We start from the raw sequence: 24,694 nt of genomic DNA, 5'->3' as shown, positions 1-24,694 counted from the left end.
AAATGCCAAATCCTGGCCCTGTCTTATGTAAGAGAAAGGAGCCCCTTATCCCTACACAGCAGGCTTAGCACTAGTTGCACAGATTCTGAAGATGTAGCAGCTATGTAGGAGTTACAGGGTATGTCTATACTTCACACTAAGCCCAGACTCTGACCCAAGTCCACAGTCACTACAGATCTGCAGTAGATTCTGTGAGGCCTCCACAGGGGAGAAAGACGCAAGATAAAGGAGTGGGTGCTCAGCCCTTTACTCCTTGCTTCAAGGAAGAGAGAAGAGATGAGGAACAAAAAGATGGGCCTGGGGAATCAAGGGGGCTGTTCTGTATCTCTTGACCCCCAATTGCCATGGGAGAGGGGAAATTTCAGCCCCAACAAGCCCATCCTCCATGGCTGGCAACTCTGTTTTCATCTGAAGTATTTTTGTTTCCTTCTTTATACTTCCAAAATCCGAAGGATTCTACCCTCCTAGAGTTCAGAAGACTAAAACAAGAGACTAAAAGGACCAACCTAAATGGTTACTGCATGTTCTCCACCCAAAACAATGAGATAACTAATTGGCTGTATTAAACAGGATGCATATTAGTATTTTCCATGAGTCACAGAAAATTTGTAGTATAAAACTTCCCAATATATTGTCTCCCCCTTGGTCTGAAGGATGCCTTTCAGGTGTTTACAAAATACACAGAATAACTGTTTACCTCAGAGAACAAAGATGCAGGCACTAGAATTTTTGCCCTTAACTAGCTTGTTAATTATACAGAAGTAAGTTCAAAGAGGAGAGAGTGGACTCCTGGTGTCCTTTTTACTTTTTAAAATATTCAAGGATTCACAAAAACATGAAAAGATTATGGGAACCCTCACCAGACCTTAATTATAAAGCAATTCACCTTGTGTCTAAGCTAAAGCTTGATTGTCCTAAAGAAGAGAATCCCACCTCACGTTGCCTCTTACATCAATTCACCAAGGATCAACCTAATTAGCAGGACTTTTCATGTGCGTGCTGTTACCTGGCTGCTTTAATATAGTATCGGTTATGGCTCACTTACACCAGTGTAAATCTTTAGAAGTAATTCTACTGACTGCAGCATAATGGATTAAATTAATCACTGTGCAGAAGGCCAGCCTAAGGCCTATGTACTGTGTGGCCCCTTTTTGACCTAAGCAACTCATCAAAGTTTGGGCCCTGTGGGTGTTCTAGTTGAGAGTGGAAATTGGTGATAGGTATTTGTTTGATGCAGCTGTGTTTATTTACAAAGAATGTGAAAAGTCCTGTGTCCCTGAACCACAGAGGAAACCAAATAGCAGGCCACAGCTTCTTTCACTCACAGCATTAAGAGGACTCTTTAGGTTGCACCCAAATCCTCTTCTGAGGTTTATTCCAGGGTCAGCCTTGTGCTTTCAGTTGCTCCTTCCAGCAGCTCTGTTCTTGTCTGACCTCAGTTTCTATATAATTTCTATACATGTGTGCACACACACATCCCTCAGCCCAGGGGAGGGCAAACTATGGCCTGTGAGCCAGATCCGGCCCATCAGGGCTTTCAATATGGCCCATGGGATTGCCAGCCCCATGGCAAGAGGAGGGCTAAGGCAGGCTCCCTACCTATCCTGGCCCCGCGCCGATCCTGGCAGTGGCTGGCACCACATCCCTGTGACTCCTGGGGAGGGTAGGGGGGCAGAGGGCTCTGTGCGCTTTCCTCACCTGTAGGCACCGCCCCACGCAGCTCCCATTTGACCGCGGTTCCCTATTCCCGGCCATGGGAGCTTCGGGGGTGGTACCCACAGGCAAGGGCAGCGCGCGGCAGAGCAGCCTGCCCCACCTCACCCCCAGAAGCCACTGCCAGACATGCTGGCCACTTCTGGGAGTGGCGCGGGGCCAGGGCAGGCAGGGAGCCTGCCTTAGCCCCGCTGCACGCCGCTGCCACCCAGAGCCACTCGAGGTAAGCAGTGCCAGGTCGGAGCCTTGAGCCCCCCCTCCGCACCCCAACCCCTTGCCCTGAGCCCCTTTCTGTACACTGCACCCCCTCCCACACCTCACGCTTCCTCCTGCACCCTTGCCACAGCCCTACATTCATGGCCCTGCATACAGTTTCCCCACTCAGATGTGGCCCTTGGGCCAAAAAGTTTGCCCACCCCTGCCTCAGCCAAAAACTCCTGGGCAGGTTCATGCATACCTTTTGTCTTTGGTGGGGCTTTTGCTTACAGATATATCAACTGAAGGATGAGTTCAACCCTTACACAAGGTTTCTCCCAGCTCATAACTGCTTAAACTCTCAGAATAATTTAGCAGAAGTAAAAGGACTTAAGTGGTGCCTTCTGTTGGGCCTCTTGCACAGGGCTGAAATTCACGCAATAAAGCTTAAACTCAGTAGGTGAACTGAATTATAACAATTCTGATAGCTATGATGACCATATTTTTAGTCTGATTATAACACAGCTTGGCCTTGTCCAAACTGTCTTGCCAAATAGTGTTTTAACTCAGTCTGTGTACAGCTGAATTTAAGCTATGCTAACATTGTTAAACATAGTTGTTTCAATTGAGTATGTGGAGTCTTACACAGCTGCATTCAAGAGCACCTGCAAAACTATTTTATTTCTAGAGAGCCTTGCCCTATCTCTAATCACACTCTATCGAGAGGGATATTTGTGCATAGAAGAGATGTATACTCAGCAGAACATCACTTTTACACTTCTTAATAAAGCCCCTCCAATAGCTACATCCTGGGCAGGATTGAAAAATTCTGTATTAATGCAGGAAAGAAAAGAGCTGCTAATGGAGGAGGAGAATATTCTTGACTGTTTACAGAGCTTCAGCTACACAATTTCCCTTCATGTCAATGTGGACTACATGGCCAAAGCCCTGGGCATTGAACTGAGAATATACATGGAAGAGTTCTAACCTCACTTGCAGTTTTCAGTCTTTAAAGCAATTATGTTCTCCCACAGTCAATGCTAGCCAGTGCTACATGTAGGCAGAAGTATTAATACATTTCAGGAATGCCAAAGCTCTGATCAAACTCCTGCTATGATATTAGAAATGAAAAATGGAAGCAACCAAATCAGTTACAAATTTTGAGCATATTTGATGCAGTTGTTATGGCTAAATTATGCAAAGGAAAAATTTTGGCTGAATAATCAGAAAAACTGTCTTAATGATGATGTCTTGACAATGTCCATTTAAAATTGGAAAATGTAGCATAGGAAACAATCCTACTCTGGCAGGCTATGAACTAGATGACCTAATACCAGTAGGTCTTTGCCATCTTTAACACCCACTTCTTTTGCATAAACTAGATTTGCTTGAATCCAGCCAGAAAGACAGGATAAATATTTTTCCAAGTGTTTTTTAAATCCATTTGACTGAATATTTTTAAAATGTGATTGTGATACCTGTATAGGCATGTGTAGACTCACTGTACTGTCTGGCACATCCTTCCTTTTCTATATATAGCAATCTAAAAGGACTGTGCTAAATCAGCTTTGCCAGCTTTGTTTTGGTTCATAACCAGGCTGTACTATCATAAAGCAGTGGTTTTCAACCTTTTTTCATTTGGGGACCCCTACAAATTTTGAATGGAGGTGTGGACGTTTTGGAAATCTTAGACATAGTCTGTGAACCCCCAAGGGTCTGCGGATCACAGGCTGAAAACCACTGTCAAAAAGAAATGCAGGGCACAGGTTTGTTTACTGTTTCTCCCCCAGCAGGATTTTCTACATAGTGTCATCTGTTACCCCTTTTCTAGTAGATATCCAGGCCCCATATTTCTAAAAACTGAAGCCCATCTGCTTGCTGAAGGAGACATTGTAGAGAGATTCCCCACCCTAGGAAATTAGTGTGCTCTCTTCAAAGCAGAAATCTATTGTCTGATTGTACAGACCCCTAACCATTGAGACAGCCCAGAGGATGGTCTCCTGATTTTCAAAGGTGCTGAAAAAGAGTAATTTTGGTCTTTCAGTCTTAATGCTGTCACATAAAAATGTTTTTCAAAATGATGATAAATATTTCACTTATTTAGCTCACCCAAGTATACTGGGAACTTTACAAACATGGGATAATGAAATCTAGATCTGATCTAGTCATTTCAGCTAGTTTATAACTTGATTTGGCTCTCAAAACAATTGTGTTATTAGTTTACGCTAATGACATAGTTCTGAGTTTGGATTTTTACTTCAAGAATAATTTTTAAGCAAAACAATAGTTAAAATCTCTATAACCAGCATGCATTCAGTTCTGTATAATAGCCCTGGGAATTTCCTCTGACAGATTACAGGGAGTGCACTTGTTTGAAGATCTGCAGCTGTAGATATTCTTCTATGCTTCTACCCCCTGCACATCTTCTCTCTTTCACTCTCCTGCTGCTACTCACCACCAAAAAAAATAATTTTGGCCACAGAGCACCTCTTCAGAATGATTTTAGATAATGACTCTGAATATCATCAAAGACGTTCAGAGTATCTACCAGCTGTTCCTGCCATTCTCTGTTCTCCTCCTGTCTCACTAATCCTTAAGAATTCCCTGTTGCCCCAAGAATGTTGTAAACTCTGTTATTCAGAGGGATGGAAGGGCAGCTTTTCCTTGCCAACATGACAAGAAGGGAGCAGTGGGACCGCAGGAACAGCTGCTGCAAAATTTTAACTTACCAGTTACTGGTGGAGTATGTGCCACAACATGCAAAACAGTTGCCATGTGTAACAGATGGGACATTGGGATGCTTCCCAGTATTCTGATATATCAGTATGTTCCAGCTTGAAATAGCTGTGTGATGGCCCTCAGAGGAAAAATCATTTGTCTTCTGCCAATTAATAACCAATTTTCCCACAATTCAGACTTCAGAGCATAACCCTTTATGCACTCTGGTTAATCAGTTCTCTTGACTTGTATCTTCACATCTTGTTCACTGAAACAGACACATGATTGATGTCTTCCGTGGCAAAGACTTATTTTTATTCCTTTGATTTATCAAAAGCACCAATTCTAAATATAGGGCCAAATTTTGATCTCTGATGCATGTACACAAATCCCATTGACTCCAGGAGATCAGTAAACTCTCAGATCAGTGAAATTCTGCCTCTCTCATGCCATATCCCTGGGTTAAGAACAGTTGCAGTCAGAGAGGTCCCTGTTCATTCTGAAGGCAGAATTTGGTCCATATATTAACATAATTAAATCTCTACTTATGTTAAATTCATGGCTTTATTTGAATTATTAGAGGTTGCACCTTTGATCTAAATCAGTATTCCTTACTATACTCCAGGGTAAAAAATCTCAGCTCAGTTCCACCGGTATGACTCCAATGCATAAGCAAAAATTTAAAACAAACAGTGTATATTTTAAAAATATGCAACCTTTCCATAACATTTATTCACATACTTCAGGCCTTTATTATTTCCAATGTTATCCCTTTATCGCCATTCATGGTATCTTTTTTTCTTTGTACACATTTTTCTCATTTAGTATATATTAATTTAAAATATTTTTCATTAATCATTCATATACTCTGCTTTACTATATAACGAATGACTCTGTGTTAATTTCTGAACTGTATTGTGAGCAAGAGCAAGCATTTATCAAACAGGTTTCACACACAGGCTTATTATTGAACATACTGAGGGAAAGAACCATTTTATTTTACTAATATTTGGTCTGGTATTTTTTTAAGGATACTATATGTACATAGAGGCATCCAATATGATCTATGGACAGAAAGCACGTCTGACTTCAAGGTCACTAAGAGGGATCTCTGGAAAGCAGTGCTTGACATTTTTCTATCACATGCACGGAGCTGGAACTGGATTGTTAAATGTTTATATGAAAAAGGAAGGTGATAGTGAAGAAACCCTCTTATGGAGAAGGAGAGGTGAACAGAGCATCACATGGCTAAGGGGACTGATAGAATATGAATGTGATAAATACCATCAGGTAAGCAAAAGACTGAGCTACATGGAAGACTAAATTGCACTGTTCTGTGGGATTTATTTTTTAGCTCAGAGAATGAGCTCCATTTGAAGTCAGAATTAAAAACTGCCATAGGTGGGGTTTCATTGAGACCTGGAAATTTTATAGGAAGGAGGAAATCAAATCCATGATACTATTCAGAGCTTGTGTCCTCTTCTGTCCATGACAGAGAAAGCATTGAGATGCTTCTTGTTCAGGATCACTGACTGGTGCTGCATGTGGCATTTCATTTGAGCAAGATGAAATACTGGAAAACTTCTCCCAATTTATAAGAGGGAGGGAATATACCAGATACAGTCATAAGTGGGTTGCAAACGTGAACACCTCAATTTATATAACTGATCATGTCCATTTTTGTATATATTAATTTAAATGATATTGTTCCACCCTTTCTTGCCAGTGGTCTTAGCTCTATCTTCTAGATCTCATTTTTATCTCAAGCTCGTAAATGTTTTAGCTGAGGTTGTAACTGCCAATGAGGGGCCAAGTCCTGAGAGGCGCCATCTGCCCTAAACTCCAGGTTAATTTCAGTGGAATTTGAGGACCCTCAGCACCTCACAGGACTGGACCCTAATAATGTTCATTCTTGATAATCTACATTTTCTGAACTGCATGTTTTCCATTGCAGGCATATTTGCATGCCTTTTTTGAAGCCAAAATTACCACGATTGCCCATGTAATTACATTAATTGATTGTGCAAGTATAACTAGTCATTTGCTTATGCAGTTACATTGCATATGCAAGTGAGCCATGCAAGTGTGTGCATAATTATGAAAGTCTGGGCCCCGTTGACATTAAATTTAGAGATGTATTTGAACCAAACCCCAATTCTGAATATCCAAAGATATGAAGGTTAGAAATGCACTGGTGCAAGTTATAACAGGAAATGAACCAGGTGGAAGATGATGCAATACCCAGGGTTGTGCTACTTGGAATATTTTACTATGAATGATTATTAAATCTAATTGTATGCTGATTTACAAAAGACGATAACAAAAATGACTTAGACCCTTATTGACCCAAATATTTTGATTGCATAGATACGCACATAAAAATCTTAAGGGAGGAAAGTCTTTTAGTCCCTTTTTAATATATCTGTACATCTTTGCTTGTATTTCTTCTCCACAACTGGTTTTACATTTCTCTTTCAATGTCACTATAGATCAATAAACTCCATTCATTGAAATTTGGACTCATTAATGATGCATCTCTCTTGGTTAAGATGCACATTCTACTGGTCTCAAAGCACATCCCATAGTTGCCAATTTCATCTGTCCAACCATTGGTCATCTATTATGTGACCTCACCTGGCAACGCATCTTTAGATTCAGTTATTCCATACTCCTTAACCAACGGCCTTATTAGAGGGACCTCTAAAATTATGTAACTTGGGTGAAAAATAGACCATCCTATCACTCTCTCTAACTATTCAGGACCTCCCGGCTTTCACCAGAATAGCTGCATCTTGGTCCTTGTGTAAATGAAACAAACAAACAAACAGATGCGCACACACACAACCAAACAAAATATGCCCATCTTGTATTCCTTCACAATGTTTAATTCAATTTGTAAACTATCCAGAATAGAGACAATTGCTTTTTATCAGAGAGAATGCATACTTCTGCTGACAAGAATTCTCTGTTGATAGGCTGCTTAGAAGAATTTGGCTACCGAAAGGTATCAGAGCTTATATTTGGTTTATTAAAAAAGTCCCTCATACACTTAGAATTTAATCATCAAATAATTTTTTATTTGTTATCAAAAACATTTGTAATAATGCATAAATGCATCCTTTTGCTGTGTTTCCTCTTGTGGCTGTGCCTCAGTAATTCTGCAGTGAAATCTTGGCCCTGTTGAAGTCAATGAGAGCTTTGCAATTGACCTCAATGAGGCCAGGATTTTAACTCTGGTGTATACAATAAGAACCTGTGTCTGCTCCTATTAAAGTCAGTGGTAAAATTTCTAATCTATTGGCGCAAGAGTGGCCCAAAATGCATTAACCATTAATAGAAAACATACACTGATAGGTTCATTTTGTCTTAAATGTCTAGAGATTAATTAGAAAAAAATTGCTTTTTATTAAGAGCTAAATTCAACTACAGGAGTAAGAGGAAGAACTTGCTGGTTTATCACAAAATTATGCCCTCACAACTTACCCGGGTGATAAGGACGACACTCGGGCAATGAAAAAACAAGAGAAACATTACATCATGAAAACTAACCGATTATTTGTCAGTCATCCTTAGGACAAAACAGTTCCATACCAAAATCTGAGATTTGATTGGCCTTTTCTGGGTGTCCCAAGCATCCCAGTTCTAGGACTAGTTAGAATGAAGTCTATTAGAATATGCTAATCACTGAGTATATAATTTTTTTCTTAGAATTGCATTGGGGTTGCATTATATCTTAAAATAGCCTGCATCAGGGTTTTGCATTTTTAAAAAGGTGTACTTTTTTCTAGATGTGATATTTATGAAAACTATATGGGTTATTTTACAGATTATTGTTGAAGCAGTTCGTGGAGTGTCAATAAGAAGTGACATTGCTATAGATGATATTCTGTTCCAGGCTGGCCCCTGTATAGGTAAATTTTATACTTGCTTATAATTCTCTTAGGAGACACCTAGGTACTATAGGTCGTGGTTTTAGTGAGTCGGTGCTATTTTTCCGAGACAACATTGAATCAATCCCACAGTATTAAGGACCACCATACTGCTGGAGGAGCCATTTTTTGGAAGAGTTGTAAAACCAGAGTCCTGATAGCTTGTGGTAAGTAAAGATCCCATGGCACATGGATGTAAGCCCAGTCTCTTGGTCAAAGTCCAACATGGTAATTCAATTCTGTGTATGTAAAAATGATAAAGAAATATGAAAACAGTTAATAGTCTTCCCTCTTTTCTGTTCTAGAAATGGGAGAAATTACTCAGCATTCATCCGGGGATTCTGATGACTTAAATGAAATTGAGTATTAAATAAGTTCTGTTGAAATGAATGAAGCACTATGTAAGTTATATGTGAGAAACTGCACAATTCCCTCCCTTTTTTATATAAAACGATAAATACTGGAGTATTTTGAATATGTCACCGATGTATAGGAAGAACTCAGCGCACTCTTGTCTTTGGCCTTTGTAACAAAGTTACTGACTCAGGGCTTCTTAGACTGTTCTTATTGTATTTTTTCTCTTTTGCATGTGATATTAGATATTATATAAAGGCTTTCCATTTTGCACAGATCAAGCAATAAAATACTAATGTTTTTTGGTAAATCTTTTTTGTCACATAGGTAAAGAGAAGAAGGTAAAACGGGCACAATTAAAATTTGAAATTGTGTTATTTTAAATCTGCATTCAATGAATGTTTTGTGTTGGGTAGAAATTGGGTTTTGTTTTTATTTCAAGACTTTATATAAATATTTTGAAATACGTAAATAATATTGGATATTAATAATGTCCTGCACATTGAATGCAATTATTCAGGATGACAAATCTCTCTGGGAAAATGTAGTCTCTTACTGCTAATACTTTAAATGTTCCATATGAATGGATTTTTCACTATTCTTTGCCAGATTAATTATATAATGAATCTATTTGCCATCCATGTGCAAAACAAAAGGACTTCCATCAATGTTCCAGTGTGATTCAGTGCAAGTTAATACTATATTAAAATACACTGCTATTGGTTTGTATGCAATAGAAAGAAGAGGCACACTTTGTTTGGACTGTAGGCCTCCTTTTTTAAATGTTAGTTTCTACACTCATACTTTACCCAACAAATGTTTTGCATTTATGTTGAAAAGAAACTAAATTCACATAATCTGTTAACTCTTAAGACATATGTGTGTTTGTATTACAAGATGGTTGTTTTAAAATTACCAAACTATCTAATAAAATGTAATTTTGAATGTCTTATTTTATTGCTCCGCTTCAAACACCATGTTCTCCAGTTATTGCCATGATGATGTGCAAACAAGGTTAGAATTTTCAGAAAAAATTATCGGCTGGATCCTCTAGTACATTTGCACTACAGGAGCCCAGAGCAGCCCAAAAGCCAATGTAACCAGCTACAGGAGGATTCTGTATGTAGACACTGTAACAGTTCCTATGCCAGTCCCCATTCTGGCTGCTGCAACAGGGTATGTGGCCCAGGAAACAGGAGTGGCCAATGCTCCTTTGTACACCCGTGATCCCCAGCTGCTAAAACGGTCCCTTGGGACTGCTGGTACCTGGTGCATATTGGAGCAGACTTCAGGCTGCTCTAATTTGCATCTAGAGTCCAATCCACTACCCCCACCTCCCCAAGCTGCACTGAACATTCCTTGGCCACAGCTGAAGATCTGGCCCTCTATCAATCTACACTGCAAAAAAGACTTGTGGCAGCGAGTCTCATAGCTTGAATCAACTGACTCAGGCTTGTGGGGCTCACACTATGGGGCTAAAAATTGCAGTGCAGATGTTTGAGCTTGGGGGTGGTGCCTGGACTCTGAAACCTGGTGATAGGGGTGGGTCTCAGAGCCTGGGCTCCAGCCCGACCCCAAAAGTCATCTATGCTGCTATTTTTACCCCATAGTGCACGACTGAGTCAATTTACTCAGGCTCTTCGACTCGCTGCTGCAGGGTTCTTATTTTTGCTGTGTAGATTTACCTTATGCCTCCAATCAGCTGGGTTTTTGGTGTGTTTTTTTAACATTGGAGGCACAAAGGATTTGATTTTGTTCAATACAATATATACATTAAACAACTATCTTAAGATATATTAATTAACCAATACTTCCTGTGGTTTTCAACCTGGGGTCCACAGACTATGTCTAAGGGGTCCACAAAACATTGTTTTTATCATAGAACAGTGGGTGGTCTGCAGACTGTCTTAAGAGTTCCAAAGGGGTCCACAGCTCCATTTAAAATTGTTTAGGGATCCACAAATGAAAGAGACACTGCACTAGACAGAGGAATGAAGAGAAAAGGTGGCTTTAAGACACTTTGTCCTTCCTGAATTCACAGCCTCAGGGCAGCACATGACCCCTTGATGCTCATGGTCAATTAAGAATAGAGGTAGCATGCACAATGCTCCCCCAATTGGCAAGTCTCTATGCTGAGATAGGGGAGGAAGACTGCACAGACTGATGGAATGACTATGCTAAGTAGGAAACTCCCTGCACCAGGGGAATATCCTGGATCTGGAGGCCAGTTTCCTCTATTTTATGGCCCCTTGCATCACTGGAGCATCATAAGTGGATCACAGCAAAGCAAAGAATTGAAGCTGATACCTAAGCTATATGACATGTCATATAAATCAGACATCTAAAAATCTCTTCAGATGCCTTTAAAAATAAATCCTCATGCAACTGCTATAAGTCCAGTTCTGTGGACTATTCCAGTATAGCTATGTAAACAGAGCCTTCAAAAGCAACTACAGGATTCCAAACAGTGGTTTATATTTGGTTTTTCTGGAAACGAATTGTATTGCAGTAAAACTGGCATTGTCCTGAGAGCAGGACAGATCTTTCCATTGTCCCTTTGTTGTTTGTAATATTGTCCTCTTCATTTTGCTGTTTGTATGTATATGTTCTATCAGCTCCTCTTTTTGCATATTTTTATTACTTAAGAGGGACAAATTCTTATCAGTTACACTGGTGTAAATCCAGTTGATATCAAATTTAATACAGTTATTTTGGGTTTACACTAGTGTAAATGAGACCAGATTCTGGCCCAGTATTAGATTAATCTTGGTTTAACATAAGGGCCTGGCTCACCACTCTGTTACTTCAGTTTTACTTTCATGTAACTTCTTAATCTAGTTGCCCCACTCTTTATGGCTGGAGCTATATTGGCAACTGAGAGCGTCAGCTCAGCTGTAAGGAAAGGAACTTGCAAAAACCCTAATGCCATTGGTGGAAGTCCTGCCAGTTCCAACAGTGATGGTGGAATATCCACCCATCACTAACATGAATCTGTTGAGGGCCCTCCTCAAAAAGAGGGGAAAGGATGTTGAATAACTAGTGAATTTTAGGAACAATCCCTATGACTAATGTTCCATACAATCCAGCAGCTTCCATTTTGAAGGCTCTCTCTGCCCCTGCTCCCTAATAAATAACAAATAACTAAAACAAGCATATTCCTGAAGGAGTTGTTTGTTAATGATCGTATATCCCATATGCCTTTAAAATTCTTTCTCTATGGAAGAATTGCTTGATTATGCTGCCATCTTGTGGAAAAGACAATAACACCACCCTCAGTTTGAAATCACCTTAGTATGGTTTTTTGTAACAGCGATAGCTTTTATGCTTTCCAATTTCAAATATCAGGGAGGGGATAGAGGAGTGAATTGAAAATGGCACTTTGAGACTTATTAAAAATATAAATGCATCTGGTGTCAAACAATACTAAGATACCAGCAGCTAACTTGTCTCCATGCCAGGAACTCTTCATCTGACTAACCCTAAATCATCTGAGCCCTGCTCCTAGCTTCTCTCCTACCCCTTGCTTCTCAGAATATAAAATCACCTTCCTTCCTGAAGGGCCTCTTACTGGCACATGGTATGATAGGAGTGTTTTAATTAAATTAATAGGACTGAATCAAATATTACCTCTCCCCTTGTGGGTTCCAGGACTAGCTGCTCCAAGAAGAAGTCATTTATGGTGTCTAGAAACTTTATTTCGACATCCTGTCCTGAGGTGACATGTACCCAGTCAATATGGGGATAGTTAAAAATCCCCCATTATTACTGTTTTCTTATAGTTTCTCTAATCTCCCAGAGCATGTTATAATCACCATCTTGGTCAGATGGTAGTATGTTTCTACTGCTATACTCATTATTCAAGAATGGAATTTATATCCATAGCGATTCTAGTATACAATTTTTAATTAATTTAGGATTTTTACTATATTTGACTCTTTCATATATAGTACCACTTCCCCACTGGTGCAACCTACTCTATCATTCCTATATATTTTTAGGGGGAGGGATAGCTCAGTTGTTTGAGTATTAGCTTGCTAAACTCAGGGTTGTGAGTTCAATCCTTGAGGGGGCCATTTAGGGATCTGGGATAAAGATGGGAGATTGGTCCTGCTTTTGAGCAGGGGGCGGACTAGATGACCTCCTGAGGTCCCTTCCAACCCTGATATTCTATGATTCTATACTGTGGTATTACTGTATCCCATAGATTATCAGAAGTTCACTAAATTTCTGTGATTTCATTTATATCACTAGTCTCACTTAATAGTACCAGACAGTCCGGTTCACCCATCATAGAATTTAGAAGTCTAGCATTTTTATACAATACTTACAAAATTGTCTACAGGGGTCAGGGCTGTGCCTGTAACTGGCCACCTCCACCAAAGCAGGATCAGAGAAGCAGCGCAGCAGTCTGCCGGCGCCTCTCCTGGCATCTTGCACAGCAGCGAAGGCTGCTGTCAGTGTCAGTCTCTAAGCTGCCACAAGTCCTCCTGTTCTTTTTGCGGATACAGACAAACACGGCTGCTGCTCTGAAACCACTTTAATACAGAAACCCAGGGGCGGGGGCTGGTCTGCAGGCAGCTGGTGGGGTGAGCAATTCCCCTCCTTCCCCAGCCGGAAAGGCTGAGCCCTGCTTCATGCATGGAGCAATCAGCCCCGCCAGGGAAAACAGAGACCTCCGCCGCCCCCCCCCAAACCAGAGAACAGCAGCCCTCCCAGTGCGGGGAGGGGCTCAAGAGAACTACGTCTCCCGCCACGCAATGCTCAGCCAGTCACAGGGAACGGGGGCGCTCGCTTGCCGCGCTGCACGCTGGGCAATGTAGTCTTTGATGGCTGCATAGCAGGCGGCGAGCTGTAGAGAGTTTTCTTGTTAGTTGGGGGACAAACCTCTGTGGTTCCGGCGTCTGCAAATGAGGCGCGGCGCCTACGCGGAGACAGGGGGTCAAGCTGGGACGCTATTACACCTCCCTCCCCCGATCGCCAGGTAAAAGCCCTATCAGAGAGCCCGCAACAACCAACGTCACCCCCCCTGACGGAAACGCACCACGTGCCCGAGCAGGCTGGCCGGCTTGTGGGACGCCTCCTCCGATCCGTGTCGCGCGAACGGACCCTGCGTACTGAAAATTGGCCCCACCCCTCCATCTCTCAACCAATGAGGTTTCACGTGAGGCCCGGTGTTCCCTTAGCCAATGGACTCTGCCTCCCCCCTGCCGTCCCACTCTGTCTACCAATGGGAATAGGGCGCCCGGGGTCGGGTTCGTTTTCATCTTACCGGCGCGCGACAAAAGTTTCAGGGGGTGGGCGGGGCTTCAGCTTGGCGCAAAGATGGCGGCCCCGGGCAAACGGAAACTCGGGGCCGCCACTCCCAGCAGCGGCGCCGGGTGGAGGAAGCGAGGCTCGGGGGCTGCCGGGCCGCAGGGAAGCGGCCAGGGCCAGGGGCAGCCACAGTCGCCCTTCGTGGAAGGCTCTATAGTCAGGGTCATGATGGAGAATTTCCTGTGAGTGCGGCGCCCCCTGCTGCTGAGGCGAGGCGAGGCGAGGCGAGGGGAGGAGGCGGGCGAGAGCGACCTGGCTGGTGGGGGCTGAGGCTCGTTTCGGGGGGGCTACCGCCGCACCGCGAGTCTCTGCTCGCCGCCGGCTGGGCCGTGGGGAGGCGGGTATTTGGCACTCGGCTAAGGGCCCAGCTCCGGGAGTCAGGGGATCGCGCCAGGCACCGCTCGGCCAGGCCTGGGGCTGGGTCGCAAACGTGACCCTGGGCGGTGGAGGCGCCGTCCCGCCCCTGCTGTCACGTGCGGTAGTGGGAGGGAGCCCGGCTCCGGTGTGGGAACGCGGGGGCAGAGCTGGCCGGCCGCTGCCGCCGCGCTGCCAATGGGGCCGGTGCGGCTCCTGCCGCCCCCGGGGTGCTCGGGCTGCTGCGGCCGGCCTAGTTCTCGGCACTAGCGGCTTCAGGAGACTTCACGGCTCTGTCGGCCGCCTTGTAAAACGGGCAGCGTGTGTGTTACTGGTTGTACCTTCAGTGTCGGACAGCGCTTGGCTGTCATTCACAAGCGGCTTGGGCTAGGCGCCGGGTACTGGCCAGCTTCCCCCGCCTTTCGTGTTCCACATCTCCAGAAAAAAACTGCTCTAGCTTTATGGCTGGGGACCAAAACCTTAAAAAGGTAAATGTAAGGACAGCGCTGTCGTCTTCCTGATTCTACAGACAGATTGGGCAACAATTGCTTTTGGTGGTGTGAACTGCCCTATGTATCCCAATAGGTTAACACTGACACCTAATATATGGCAGTTTAAGCCTTAGCATGAAGGATTCAACTGCTGATCATTTAAAGAAGAAACAGTTAGGTTATGTGTCTGCCGCACAGCCTGTCTCCCACTCATCTTCGGGTACCAAAAGCCCCGGCAGCCAAATCTTTAGGTGATGTCTACTTTACAGACCGCTATCGGTATAACTGTTGCTCAGTGGTGTGGATTTTTCACACCCCTGAGTGATGAACTTGTACCGATTTAACCCTCTGTGTAGACAGTGCTGTGTTGATGGGAGGGCTTCTCCCATCGACGTAGCTGCTGCCTCTCAGGGAGGTGGACAAACTATACCACCAGGAGAAGCTCTCCCGATGACATAGTAGCGTCTTCAGTGAAGTGCTACAGTGGTGCAGCTGTACTGGTATACATGAAGACAAACTGTTACTTATATCCCTGAACTCTTCTAAGTGTGGCTATGTGTTGTCAGTAAAATCTCTTTTGCATTTGGAAAATTGAAAATGAACGGACAGTAGAAGATACTGAGTATAATGTAAAAATAAATGGCACAGGAGGTACAGTACTGACTGTACTAATTCTATTAATTATTTGTAGTGCATTAGCCCTTAGGAACTCCAGTAATAGATCATTACTTCACTATGCTAGGCACTGTTCAAACATATAACAAAACCATTGCCCCTTCCCCAAAGAGTTTTTTAATATTAGCTTTAATTAAAATTCTCAGATTTTGTAACTAAATTAACTTATCACAGAAATTTCAGATTGGACTGGAAATTTCAGTCTACTGACAGGAACTATGCTGCAGATCTTAGATCTGGCTTACTGTGATATCACACAGGCCGTTGGTGCAGGTTATGCCTTCTAAGATCTGCAACTACAGGAGACAGCCCTCTACCTACCCAAGTCAAATCTTACAGTCTTAGAAACAATCAACTGAACAAAAAGTGTTTAATTCAGCCTTGCAAAATTCAACTTGTCCATTTTCCCTAAAAGACTAACTTTTTTTTTTTGACAGAAGGGTAAAATATAAAGGATGAAATCTTGGCTCCATTGATGTCAAGAGGGGCTATGCAGTTGATTCAGTGGAGCCAGGATTTTACCCTAAGCTTTTCATTCTCCGCAGTCACCGTGGTAAAGGATAGATATGTGCTGCTGGTATATTTTCATTACACTGCGTTAAATGATATGGGATTAGGGTTTTTTTGCCAGGTGTTAAATTTTTCTAGAAAACAATATTTTGAAAAGACTTCAATCTTATCTGCAGTATTGTTAGAAGTATTGGTTTATCATATTTAAAACAATGTCAGAATGGCGCTGAGGCAAACATGCTTGTTTTGCATGAAATTGTGATTGATTTTTCTGATCCATATCACTGTCTATTAGCCTAAAATGATGGTTTCTTTCAGAACATATGATAATTGTGAAGTGTCTCCAGGACCTCATTTGAACATGATAGTAGGAGCCAATGGAACAGGAAAGTCAAGCATTGTGTGTGCCATTTGTCTGGGATTGGCAGGAAAACCTTCTTTCATAGGACGTGCAGACAAGGTGAGTGCAAATTTTTGAGATCTAGACATTTAACTTAATAATTTAGGGCCCAGTCCAGCGGGAATAACCATAATCCTGGTGCTTTGTAAACTCCAGGTGCATAACAACACCTCAGCAGGTCAATCTGCTGCAGAAACAAAATCTCCCTGAATTGTCCAGCTCTGCTTTAGATCTATAAAGAGATCTGCAGCTGTAATGTTGGTCTTCTGCTTATCAACCTAACTGAGCTCTTGTGTTCAGTCTGGAAGCACTTGATTCATGTTGGGACCTCTTAAAATTTTGCAGTTAATACAACCTAATTAGATAAATTGAAGCATGTAGGAATAGTGGTAATTCTTACATTTTCTAAATTTGTAATGTTTCACTTTACTACTTTAATCACTTTTAAATCTTTTTTCATGAGAACTTGCAAAATGCATGGAATCTGTGAAAGCTGAGGTGCTTATCTGTTGATAATTGATAACAAAGGACTTTGTGTTAGAGAGCAAGTTAGATGATTTTGGGGTATATAATGCTTTTGGGTAAGAGCCTTATAGAGCGTTGAAGTGTGTTGTTGACAGCATTATTGGCAATACGAACACTCTTACTCCGGAATAAGAGTGCCTTGTTCCTGTTATCTTAATGCATTTTAGATGTATGTTCAATTAAGCAGGAACAAATCTCTCTTATTCCGGAATAAGAATGTCAACATACGGGGTTAATTGAGAACAATGCCCAAGAATAGAGAATCCTTAAATGTAGTTCTTTGGGTAGGCTCTGCACATCCTGTTCATATGTTGCAGTGACATTGCAGCCCCGATAGTTCTCGTTGGAGCATTTTACTGCTACAAGAAGGTTCTACCCTCAGAGCTGCACTGTCAGCGTGTTCCATGAATATGAATGTGTAGAGTCCATCTTTAAAAACTCTGTTTACAGGTGAATAAAATTTCATTTTTTTTCTTTAATACACTACACTTTATAAAGGAGAAGTGTATTTATGGATGTTGAAAGTGGACCTTTCGAATAGGCAGTAGGATTTTCTAATCTACTTATTTGTTGGTTTGACCTTTTTATATGTGTTTTTGCAAATTAAGAGGGTATATTTAAAGTTGGTTTAGTGATGATGGATTATTCAGCTGTCAGGCTGAATCCCTTTAATTGTTCTAGACTTATTAATGACTTTTTCCTCCCCATGCCCAAGGGGTTCAATTTTTTGTAAAAATAGATGGGCTTTGGGCCAAATCAGTGTATTCATCTTTTAATCACATTCATTGGTATTTTCTAGCAGTAGGCAATATGACTTTGTCTGAAATTCCTTCTTCTGTGTAACTTGATTCAAGGACCAGTCTAATATAGGGCATCAGTCTTGCAGCAGATCATGAAGGACAAAAAAGATCCATACTCTCTCTTTCCCCTGTAGAAGAAACTGAAGCTTTGGGGAGGGAAGGAGGGAGGGAGAAGTTTTGTATAAAATTCTAATTTCCTCTTAACAGGATTTCTTTGGTTATTGCCCAGGCATAGTCTTTATTGTAACTACATGTGAGGGAATTGTATGCATGGCAGCATTGTAAATTGGTACTAGTTATTGGCATACCTATACATTAAATCTAAATAGTCTTATAAGTCTGATTTTTAAATATATTTTAATAGATACCTTTTGTGTTTAATAATCTAAAATACTGGTTCTTGTAACTTGCTCTGCAGGTTGGTCTGTATGTAAAGCGAGGGTGCTCTAAAGGCTTGGTTGAAATTGAACTGTAAGTACTAAAACCATTTTTGCTGGCTTTATCTTGTGTTTCTGTTTTAATAAACAGATTTGTAAAAAGTTTTGTAGACAGCATCTATTGAGGCACTGGTGATTTGTGGTGCGTAAAGAGTTCTTTATTGAAGCATAAGCTTAGTGTAATAAATTTTAAAGTGTCAGGTTACTGGTTTGTAAGAAATGATCCATTAGCTAGCTAACAATTTGTCATTTTCTGCTGCAGCTTGCCTAATCTTTAAGGGAAGCTCCCTGCATGCAGAAAAAGAAAGAAAAGTGGTATATAGAAAGCAAGTGTCTTGACTTAATCGTATTAGATTTTGGTGTATTTAATGTTAAGTGATGCAAATAATGTTTTATGTAAACACTTATAACCATTGATATAACATGTAATTATATCCAAATTGTTCTATATTTAGTAAAAATAAAATTAAAACTCTTCAGAAACCTTTCTCCAACCTTGCATTGCAACATAACTTTGCATAGTACTTCGTGGGTTCTTGCCCCAAAGAACTTAGACTGCATCAAACAAACAAAAAAAAGACAACAGGCAGAAGAATAGGGAGGAAGGAGAGGCAGGGTAAAATAATAAAAGGTAGCATAACATTTCCTGTAGACTAAAAGGAACCAAACAGTTGGCCTCAAACCTGGATGGGGCGGTTGAACAAAGACTGACCCATTCCGAAGAGACTTCTTTGAAACCAAGCACAGGAGGTGATATTGGAAGCTGATTAACTAGTAAACATGTTGCTTAGGTAGGAAAGAGATGTCAAGGTGACAACTGATTACCAGTGAGGGGGGGAAGAAACTGAAGGAGGTTATCCTGGATCTTGAGGAAACAGTGAGCCTTGGTAGAGAAGTTGGTTCTAGGACAAGGAGTAACTGACCTGCCAACATCTGCATGGCTTGGTGATGGGTGGGAATCTGGTTGCAGAGTTGGAGAATGCTTCCTCAGCTCAAGATGAGGTTCTGTTGTTGTCCTCTTTAAATCAAAGGAGAGAAACTGTAATATGGGAAGTCAGGGCTAATGAAAGGGAATCTGTTTTGTTTTTCTCATGAGCATGGAAACAGTACAACCATCATCCTAATAACAAGATTCCATGAGTAATTGTAGGATAATATAAAAGGAAGATAGCAAGGACTGCATTACCAGAAAGAAGGAGTGGGGTGGTGAAGGTGTGTGTGTTGTTTGTTAAAGATGGTGCAACAGTCTTTCACCTGGACAATATAATACCAGACAACACCTTAGGTGAATGGGAAAATAATAGGAAAAGGTGGGACTTAAAAATGTGCTTCAAGTAGATCTTTTGAGATTTTCTTCTTTGTATGTCTTAGTTTCCTCTTCTGGTGTGTTTGAGGATTTACATATTGTAACATACAGTTTAAAGACAAGATATAGTGGTTTTATAATAGAGATGGGCATTCTTTGTTCTTGTGGAATGGAGCTAGCCAACTTTGTTCTAAGGATCGACCCCTTTAAGAACAGGGAGTATAATATAAGTGGAACCGGAAGTTAACTATGTATGTGGTTTTCCCCATAACATGGTGAAAATGCAAGGGGTGGGTGGGACTTGGTGAAGAGGGTCAGAGACCTTCTTGCTTGTGCACCAGGCTCAAGAAGGCAAGGTGGGGTTAGACTATTTGCCCAGAAACTCTAGAGCCTCAGCATCTAACTCTGGCCATTCAGCATATGCAATAAAGATCTCTTTTCTACAGTTTTGCCTGCCATGTTGTTTATTGGTAACAAAATATGTAGTTCAGTCAAGTGATAGAATCAAGTAAGCAGGAAGACTGAGTAGCCAGTCTCTCACTGGTAAACTACTATGGAGCAACCTCTATCATCTTAATACTTCTTTCAGTCTCCTTCTGGGGAAATGCAGATCCCACAATTTCAAGTTTTAGAACAGGACTGGCTTTTCCTGGAACACAACTTCCCTCAAAGGAGTCAGACTACCTTGTTACACAGGCAAAAGAATGAATGATGGACACTTAGCTACAACATAGTTTAGGGACGCTCTCTTCTTAAAATCCAGCAGGAGAGAAGAAATGAGTGCAGCCGCCAGTGCAGGTGTAAACCCAAGTCTCTCCAAACACACGTCAGAGAATGAGAATTTTACTGTCATGCAGAGAATACTGTCTCAGAGAGAGGCCTATCACAAGGTGGGTGGTGCAGGAAGAGTGAGTTAGCAAAATCCAGAGGATATTCAAGGAATACATAGACAAGGGAAAGAGAGAGAAACTGAATATGATAGATCTCTAGCTTCTGATGATACAAAATATTGTAAACAGAGGCAGAAAGTGGTAAGGAAAGAACAAGGAATAATAGCACCACATCAAAACTAATCAAGGTAGATTCTAGTACAAGAAGGTAAAGAAAGGCAGAGGAAAGTGGTACGATCGGGACATGCATATATACAGTGAAAGTGGACTCAAGAAATTTGTGATTAGTCACAAAGTAGACTGCAAACACTGCATTACTGATGGGATAAGTTAATAGATCTTCTTGGAAGAATAAACCTTACTTAGTCTATTCTCAGCATAGTTACGTTTGTTTGAACAAGGTATGTAGATGCTATATGTGATAAAAATAGCCTGTCAAATGGCTTAACTATAATAAAATCTCAGGGACAGATAGTATTGCCCTTCCTAAAGCAAGTTTTTTACATAGACTTCTTTTACTGAGAAATCTCGCATTACAAAAATTTGTGCTGAAAATGACAAGTTTAGGGTCTCAGTAACATCCTTACTGTGAGAACAATTCAATCAAATGCAAAATTTGATGAGCAAATAGCCCTTGTATGATGATTGAAACCAACTCTGCCATCCAATACATTGAATTTTCACAAGTTAAAAAAGCTGAACAGCTTTGAGTAGGCTATACTACTCTATCAGGGTTTGAAGTCATTGGGAATTGTGCTCCAAAGTTACTTTTCATGCTTTTGAAAATACCACCCTAAATATGGTGCCTAAAAATTTAGCAGCCTAACATAACATCCTGTTTTTGAAAAACTTGACCTGTGTGTTATATAAAAAATAAAATCACTTAACAATGAAACTGTACTTATACATTTTATTTTGGAAGTAAGATTTTTGTCACTAAGAAATAGTTTGTAATAAAAATGTTAACTTCTGCTGCAAACACTTGTTTACATGCTTAACTTGAAGTTGTACATTATCTAAAAGCTTATGCCTACTTTAAGGTGTGATGTGGAGCTGTCAAGTAGTGCTGTTACCATAGAAATGGGGTAAACAGTGACACCATCAACATGTTAAGATGACCACTGCGAAATATTTGCATTCTTTTCTGTTAGTTTAATGACTCCTTGTATTTCAGGACATAAATTTGGATTTCTTTGACTTCACAGCCTTACAACAACCATCTAAAGAGTAAAACAAAATCTAATAATAAATTTGTACAGCATGCTCCTGGCCTCAAATGCTAGAGTCAAGCCACATAAAGCATGGCTGAATTGCTTGCCAGCAAGCATTTGATCTGCAGTGCAAGCTACATGTACATCAGAATCAACAAGGTCTAGCAATTGTGAGTCTCCTCAGAATTTCCCAATACATGCAATAAAGCAGTAGAGGGTGTGAAAACCACCCAGGTGAATCACATTGGTACCAAGATCATTTGGGAAGGTCCATTTCACTTGCTGAGCAACAACATAAATGGTCTGAATTCATTTCTGAACAGCATGCTGTTGTCCTAGACCTGCTGACGTTTCTTTACATTTCAGCATTGTAGTATAGACTGTGGCCATGGCAGCTGGTTTGGCATCCACAGTAGTACGTTAAGTCAACCACATCAATCATGTCTGCTGCTTGCCTATAAATGTGGCATATTTTGCTCTTTGGAGGCAGAGTTAGTGCATAGGTACCTGCCATGTAGTTGCTTTTCTTTGGTGCAAGCTTGTAGTTGAAACCAGTCCAAGAAACCAGTCCAAAATACAATCACCTGAATGTGAACAGTATCACCATTGCTATATGCAGTGTTGTTGTAGCCATGTTTGTCCCAGGATATTAGAGAGACAAAGGAGGTGAGGTAATAACTTTTATTGGATCAACTTCTGTTGGTGAGAGAGACAAACTTTCGAGCTTACACAGAGATCTTCTTCAGGCCTGGGAAACTAACTCCAAGTGTCACTGCTAAATGCAAGATTTGAACAGATTGTTAAACATAAGTAGTTAACATGTATTTCAAGGGACCATTAGTTAGTTGGTTTAGTTTCCCAGACCTGAAGAAGAGCTCTGTGTAAGCTCAAAAGTTTGTCTCTCTCACCAACAGAAGTTGCTCCAATAAAATGTATTACCTCACCCATCTTGTCTCTCTAACAATATCATTGTCATTTGGTATTGGTAGGACATCAGGAGGTGGTAGTATTAAAAAAAAAAAAAACCCCTGGGAGAGAGATCAGCCAGTGTTCATTTGTAGGTAATGAGTTTTTCTCAAATACTTTTTCATGGGTAGACTGTTCTGGAGGTGTTCTAGGTTTTTCAAATACTTTCTCTGGGCATTCAGAATTTCTTATGCAATATGAAGCAAATGTCTTTTTTTTTTTTTTTCTCATGGTTCAGTGGTATTTCTTGTGATGCTGGACTGTCTGCAGACAGTTCTTGAAATACCACTCTAGCCATTGAGTAGAAGGCCTTCTTTCCATCAGTAGTCTGTACATTTTTGTTTATGGGTATATCCAGGGCTGGCTCTAGGTTTTTTTGCTGCCCCAAGCTCCAAGAACGCAACTGCCCGAGTGCAAAAAAAAAAAAAAAAAAAAAGTCCCTAGAATGCGTCCCCTGGAATTGTGCCTCCCCAAGCACATGCTTGCTTTTGCTGGTGCCTAGAACCGGTCCTGGATATATCTACACTGCAATAAAACACTTGCAGCTGGCCTGGGTCAGCTGACTTGGGCTTATGGGGCTTGGGCTTGGGTTGGAGGACTATACTGCAACTTTATGAATGCTTGGGCTGGAGCCCAGGCTCTGAGACCGTCCCCTGTCATAGGGTCTCAGAGCCCAGACTCCAGCCCAAGCCCAAATGTCTACACTGCAATTTTATAACACTGCAGCCTGAGCCCTGTGAGTCCAAATCAACTGACTTGAGCCAGCCAAGGGTGTCTTTTTGCAGTGTAGACATACTCTATATTATTATCTCCTTAATGGATGAGAATTCCAGCCGTGGTACAACTCCATTTGGAATGAACGCACCTCCTGGAGTTTTTCTACCTCAGTTTTTGGAGCACTAGTTATGGACCACCTCCTCTCATCATGGATTCTGCATCAATTATGAAGCTATAGTATGTCAATAAATTGGAAGAACCAAATTCATGGTGTGATAATTTTGGAACTGTTAAATATATGCACTCTGCAATTGAGAAGCATCTTCTTTGAATGTCTTCTGAAAGAAGATATTCATTGCTGGCTGAATTATATACCTCTTCATCAACCAAAGGACAAACTCCTGTACCAGTTGGGGCACAAAAGTAGCTGACTTCAGTAAATGACAATCACCTGGCTTTGGATAGAATTCTGAGGCTTTCATTTCAGCTATTTCAGACCAAAGGATTGAAGCAGCATTATGCAAAATCACTTGTACATTTGAAAGCAGTTCATCAGGCTTACTCACCAAAAGAACATCCCTGATATCTTTGGAAGACTTGAGTTCCTGCTTCAGATTACTAGCAGCTTGAATAGTATCAGTTAATGTTACTGTGCTCCACAGAGCAATTGTAGACTTGCCTTGTCCATGCTGTGCATGGAATGAAATTGCAGAACCATAGTGTTTTTTCTAATTTTCCCTGTCACTTGCTACTGGAATGGTTGCAGTTTCTACATCTGAAGGAAGCAGAGCTTAATATCTTTTTAGCACCTTGGACAAGAGAAGAGCCTTCTGGTACACAAGATCATTGTCTATCTCTTCAACCAGGTGATGAAATGCAATGTCGGAAGGTGAATATTGTTGCAGTGTAACTAGATGGTTTTTGCTTTGATTCGTTTTACTCAAATAGGAAGAAAGGCATGTTGAGTGATAAACTGCATAGTTAGCAATTAAGTCTTCCACAGATATTCTGCACATGTCATCATCTCCTCTTTGAAATGCTGCCTCCATTAGATTTGTTGCTCTCTTGTCTGACTTGTGTGTTTTTTCTCAAGCAAACAATGCAATAGGACCAATCGCTGCCGAATGTGCTTGCTCTGGTGGCAATAGAAGCAAGTGAACATGATGCTCTCTGATCACATTTAGTCTGTT

The 24,694-nt window shown here is 41.2% G+C and overlaps 2 protein-coding genes and 1 long non-coding RNA gene across 8 annotated transcripts in view; 2 read left to right on the top strand and 1 right to left on the bottom strand.

The window, feature by feature from the left end:
* The window catches only part of MAMDC2 (MAM domain containing 2), a 97,302-nt gene extending 87,444 nt beyond the window's left edge, over positions 1-9,858 (top strand). For 2 of the 3 annotated variants that reach the window (XM_043515165.1, XM_038401889.2), the window contains exons 12-14: positions 5,657-5,916; positions 8,453-8,537; positions 8,861-9,858. In XM_043515165.1, the coding sequence (XP_043371100.1) occupies positions 5,657-5,916; positions 8,453-8,537; positions 8,861-8,925 (410 nt within the window). In that variant the 3' untranslated portion in view covers positions 8,926-9,858. Of the gene's footprint in view, positions 1-5,656; positions 5,917-8,452; positions 8,538-8,860 lie in introns of those variants that run through there. The other variant, XM_038401890.2, reaches the window with a different exon arrangement.
* On the bottom strand, positions 8,012-13,890 carry LOC119855584. Its single transcript, XR_005292974.2, has 2 exons — positions 13,238-13,890; positions 8,012-8,794 (listed from the first exon to the last, which is right to left on the bottom strand). It is a non-coding gene; the product is annotated as an uncharacterized LOC119855584 (long non-coding RNA).
* A 97-nt stretch (positions 13,891-13,987) lies between these two features.
* The window catches only part of SMC5 (structural maintenance of chromosomes 5), a 78,835-nt gene continuing 68,128 nt past the window's right edge, over positions 13,988-24,694 (top strand). For 2 of the 4 annotated variants that reach the window (XM_038401888.2, XM_043515163.1), the window contains exons 1-3: positions 13,992-14,404; positions 16,571-16,712; positions 18,396-18,448. In XM_038401888.2, coding sequence (XP_038257816.1) covers positions 14,232-14,404; positions 16,571-16,712; positions 18,396-18,448 — 368 coding nt within the window. In that variant the 5' untranslated portion in view covers positions 13,992-14,231. Of the gene's footprint in view, positions 14,405-16,570; positions 16,713-18,395; positions 18,449-24,694 lie in introns of those variants that run through there. The other 2 variants (XM_043515162.1, XM_043515164.1) reach the window with 2 other exon arrangements.

This window comes from Dermochelys coriacea, chromosome 5 (assembly GCF_009764565.3).
Source record: "Dermochelys coriacea isolate rDerCor1 chromosome 5, rDerCor1.pri.v4, whole genome shotgun sequence".
NCBI lineage: Eukaryota > Metazoa > Chordata > Testudines > Dermochelyidae > Dermochelys > Dermochelys coriacea.
The sequence above is the reverse complement of the archived record's forward strand: the minus strand, read 5'-3'. Positions and strand labels throughout refer to the sequence as shown.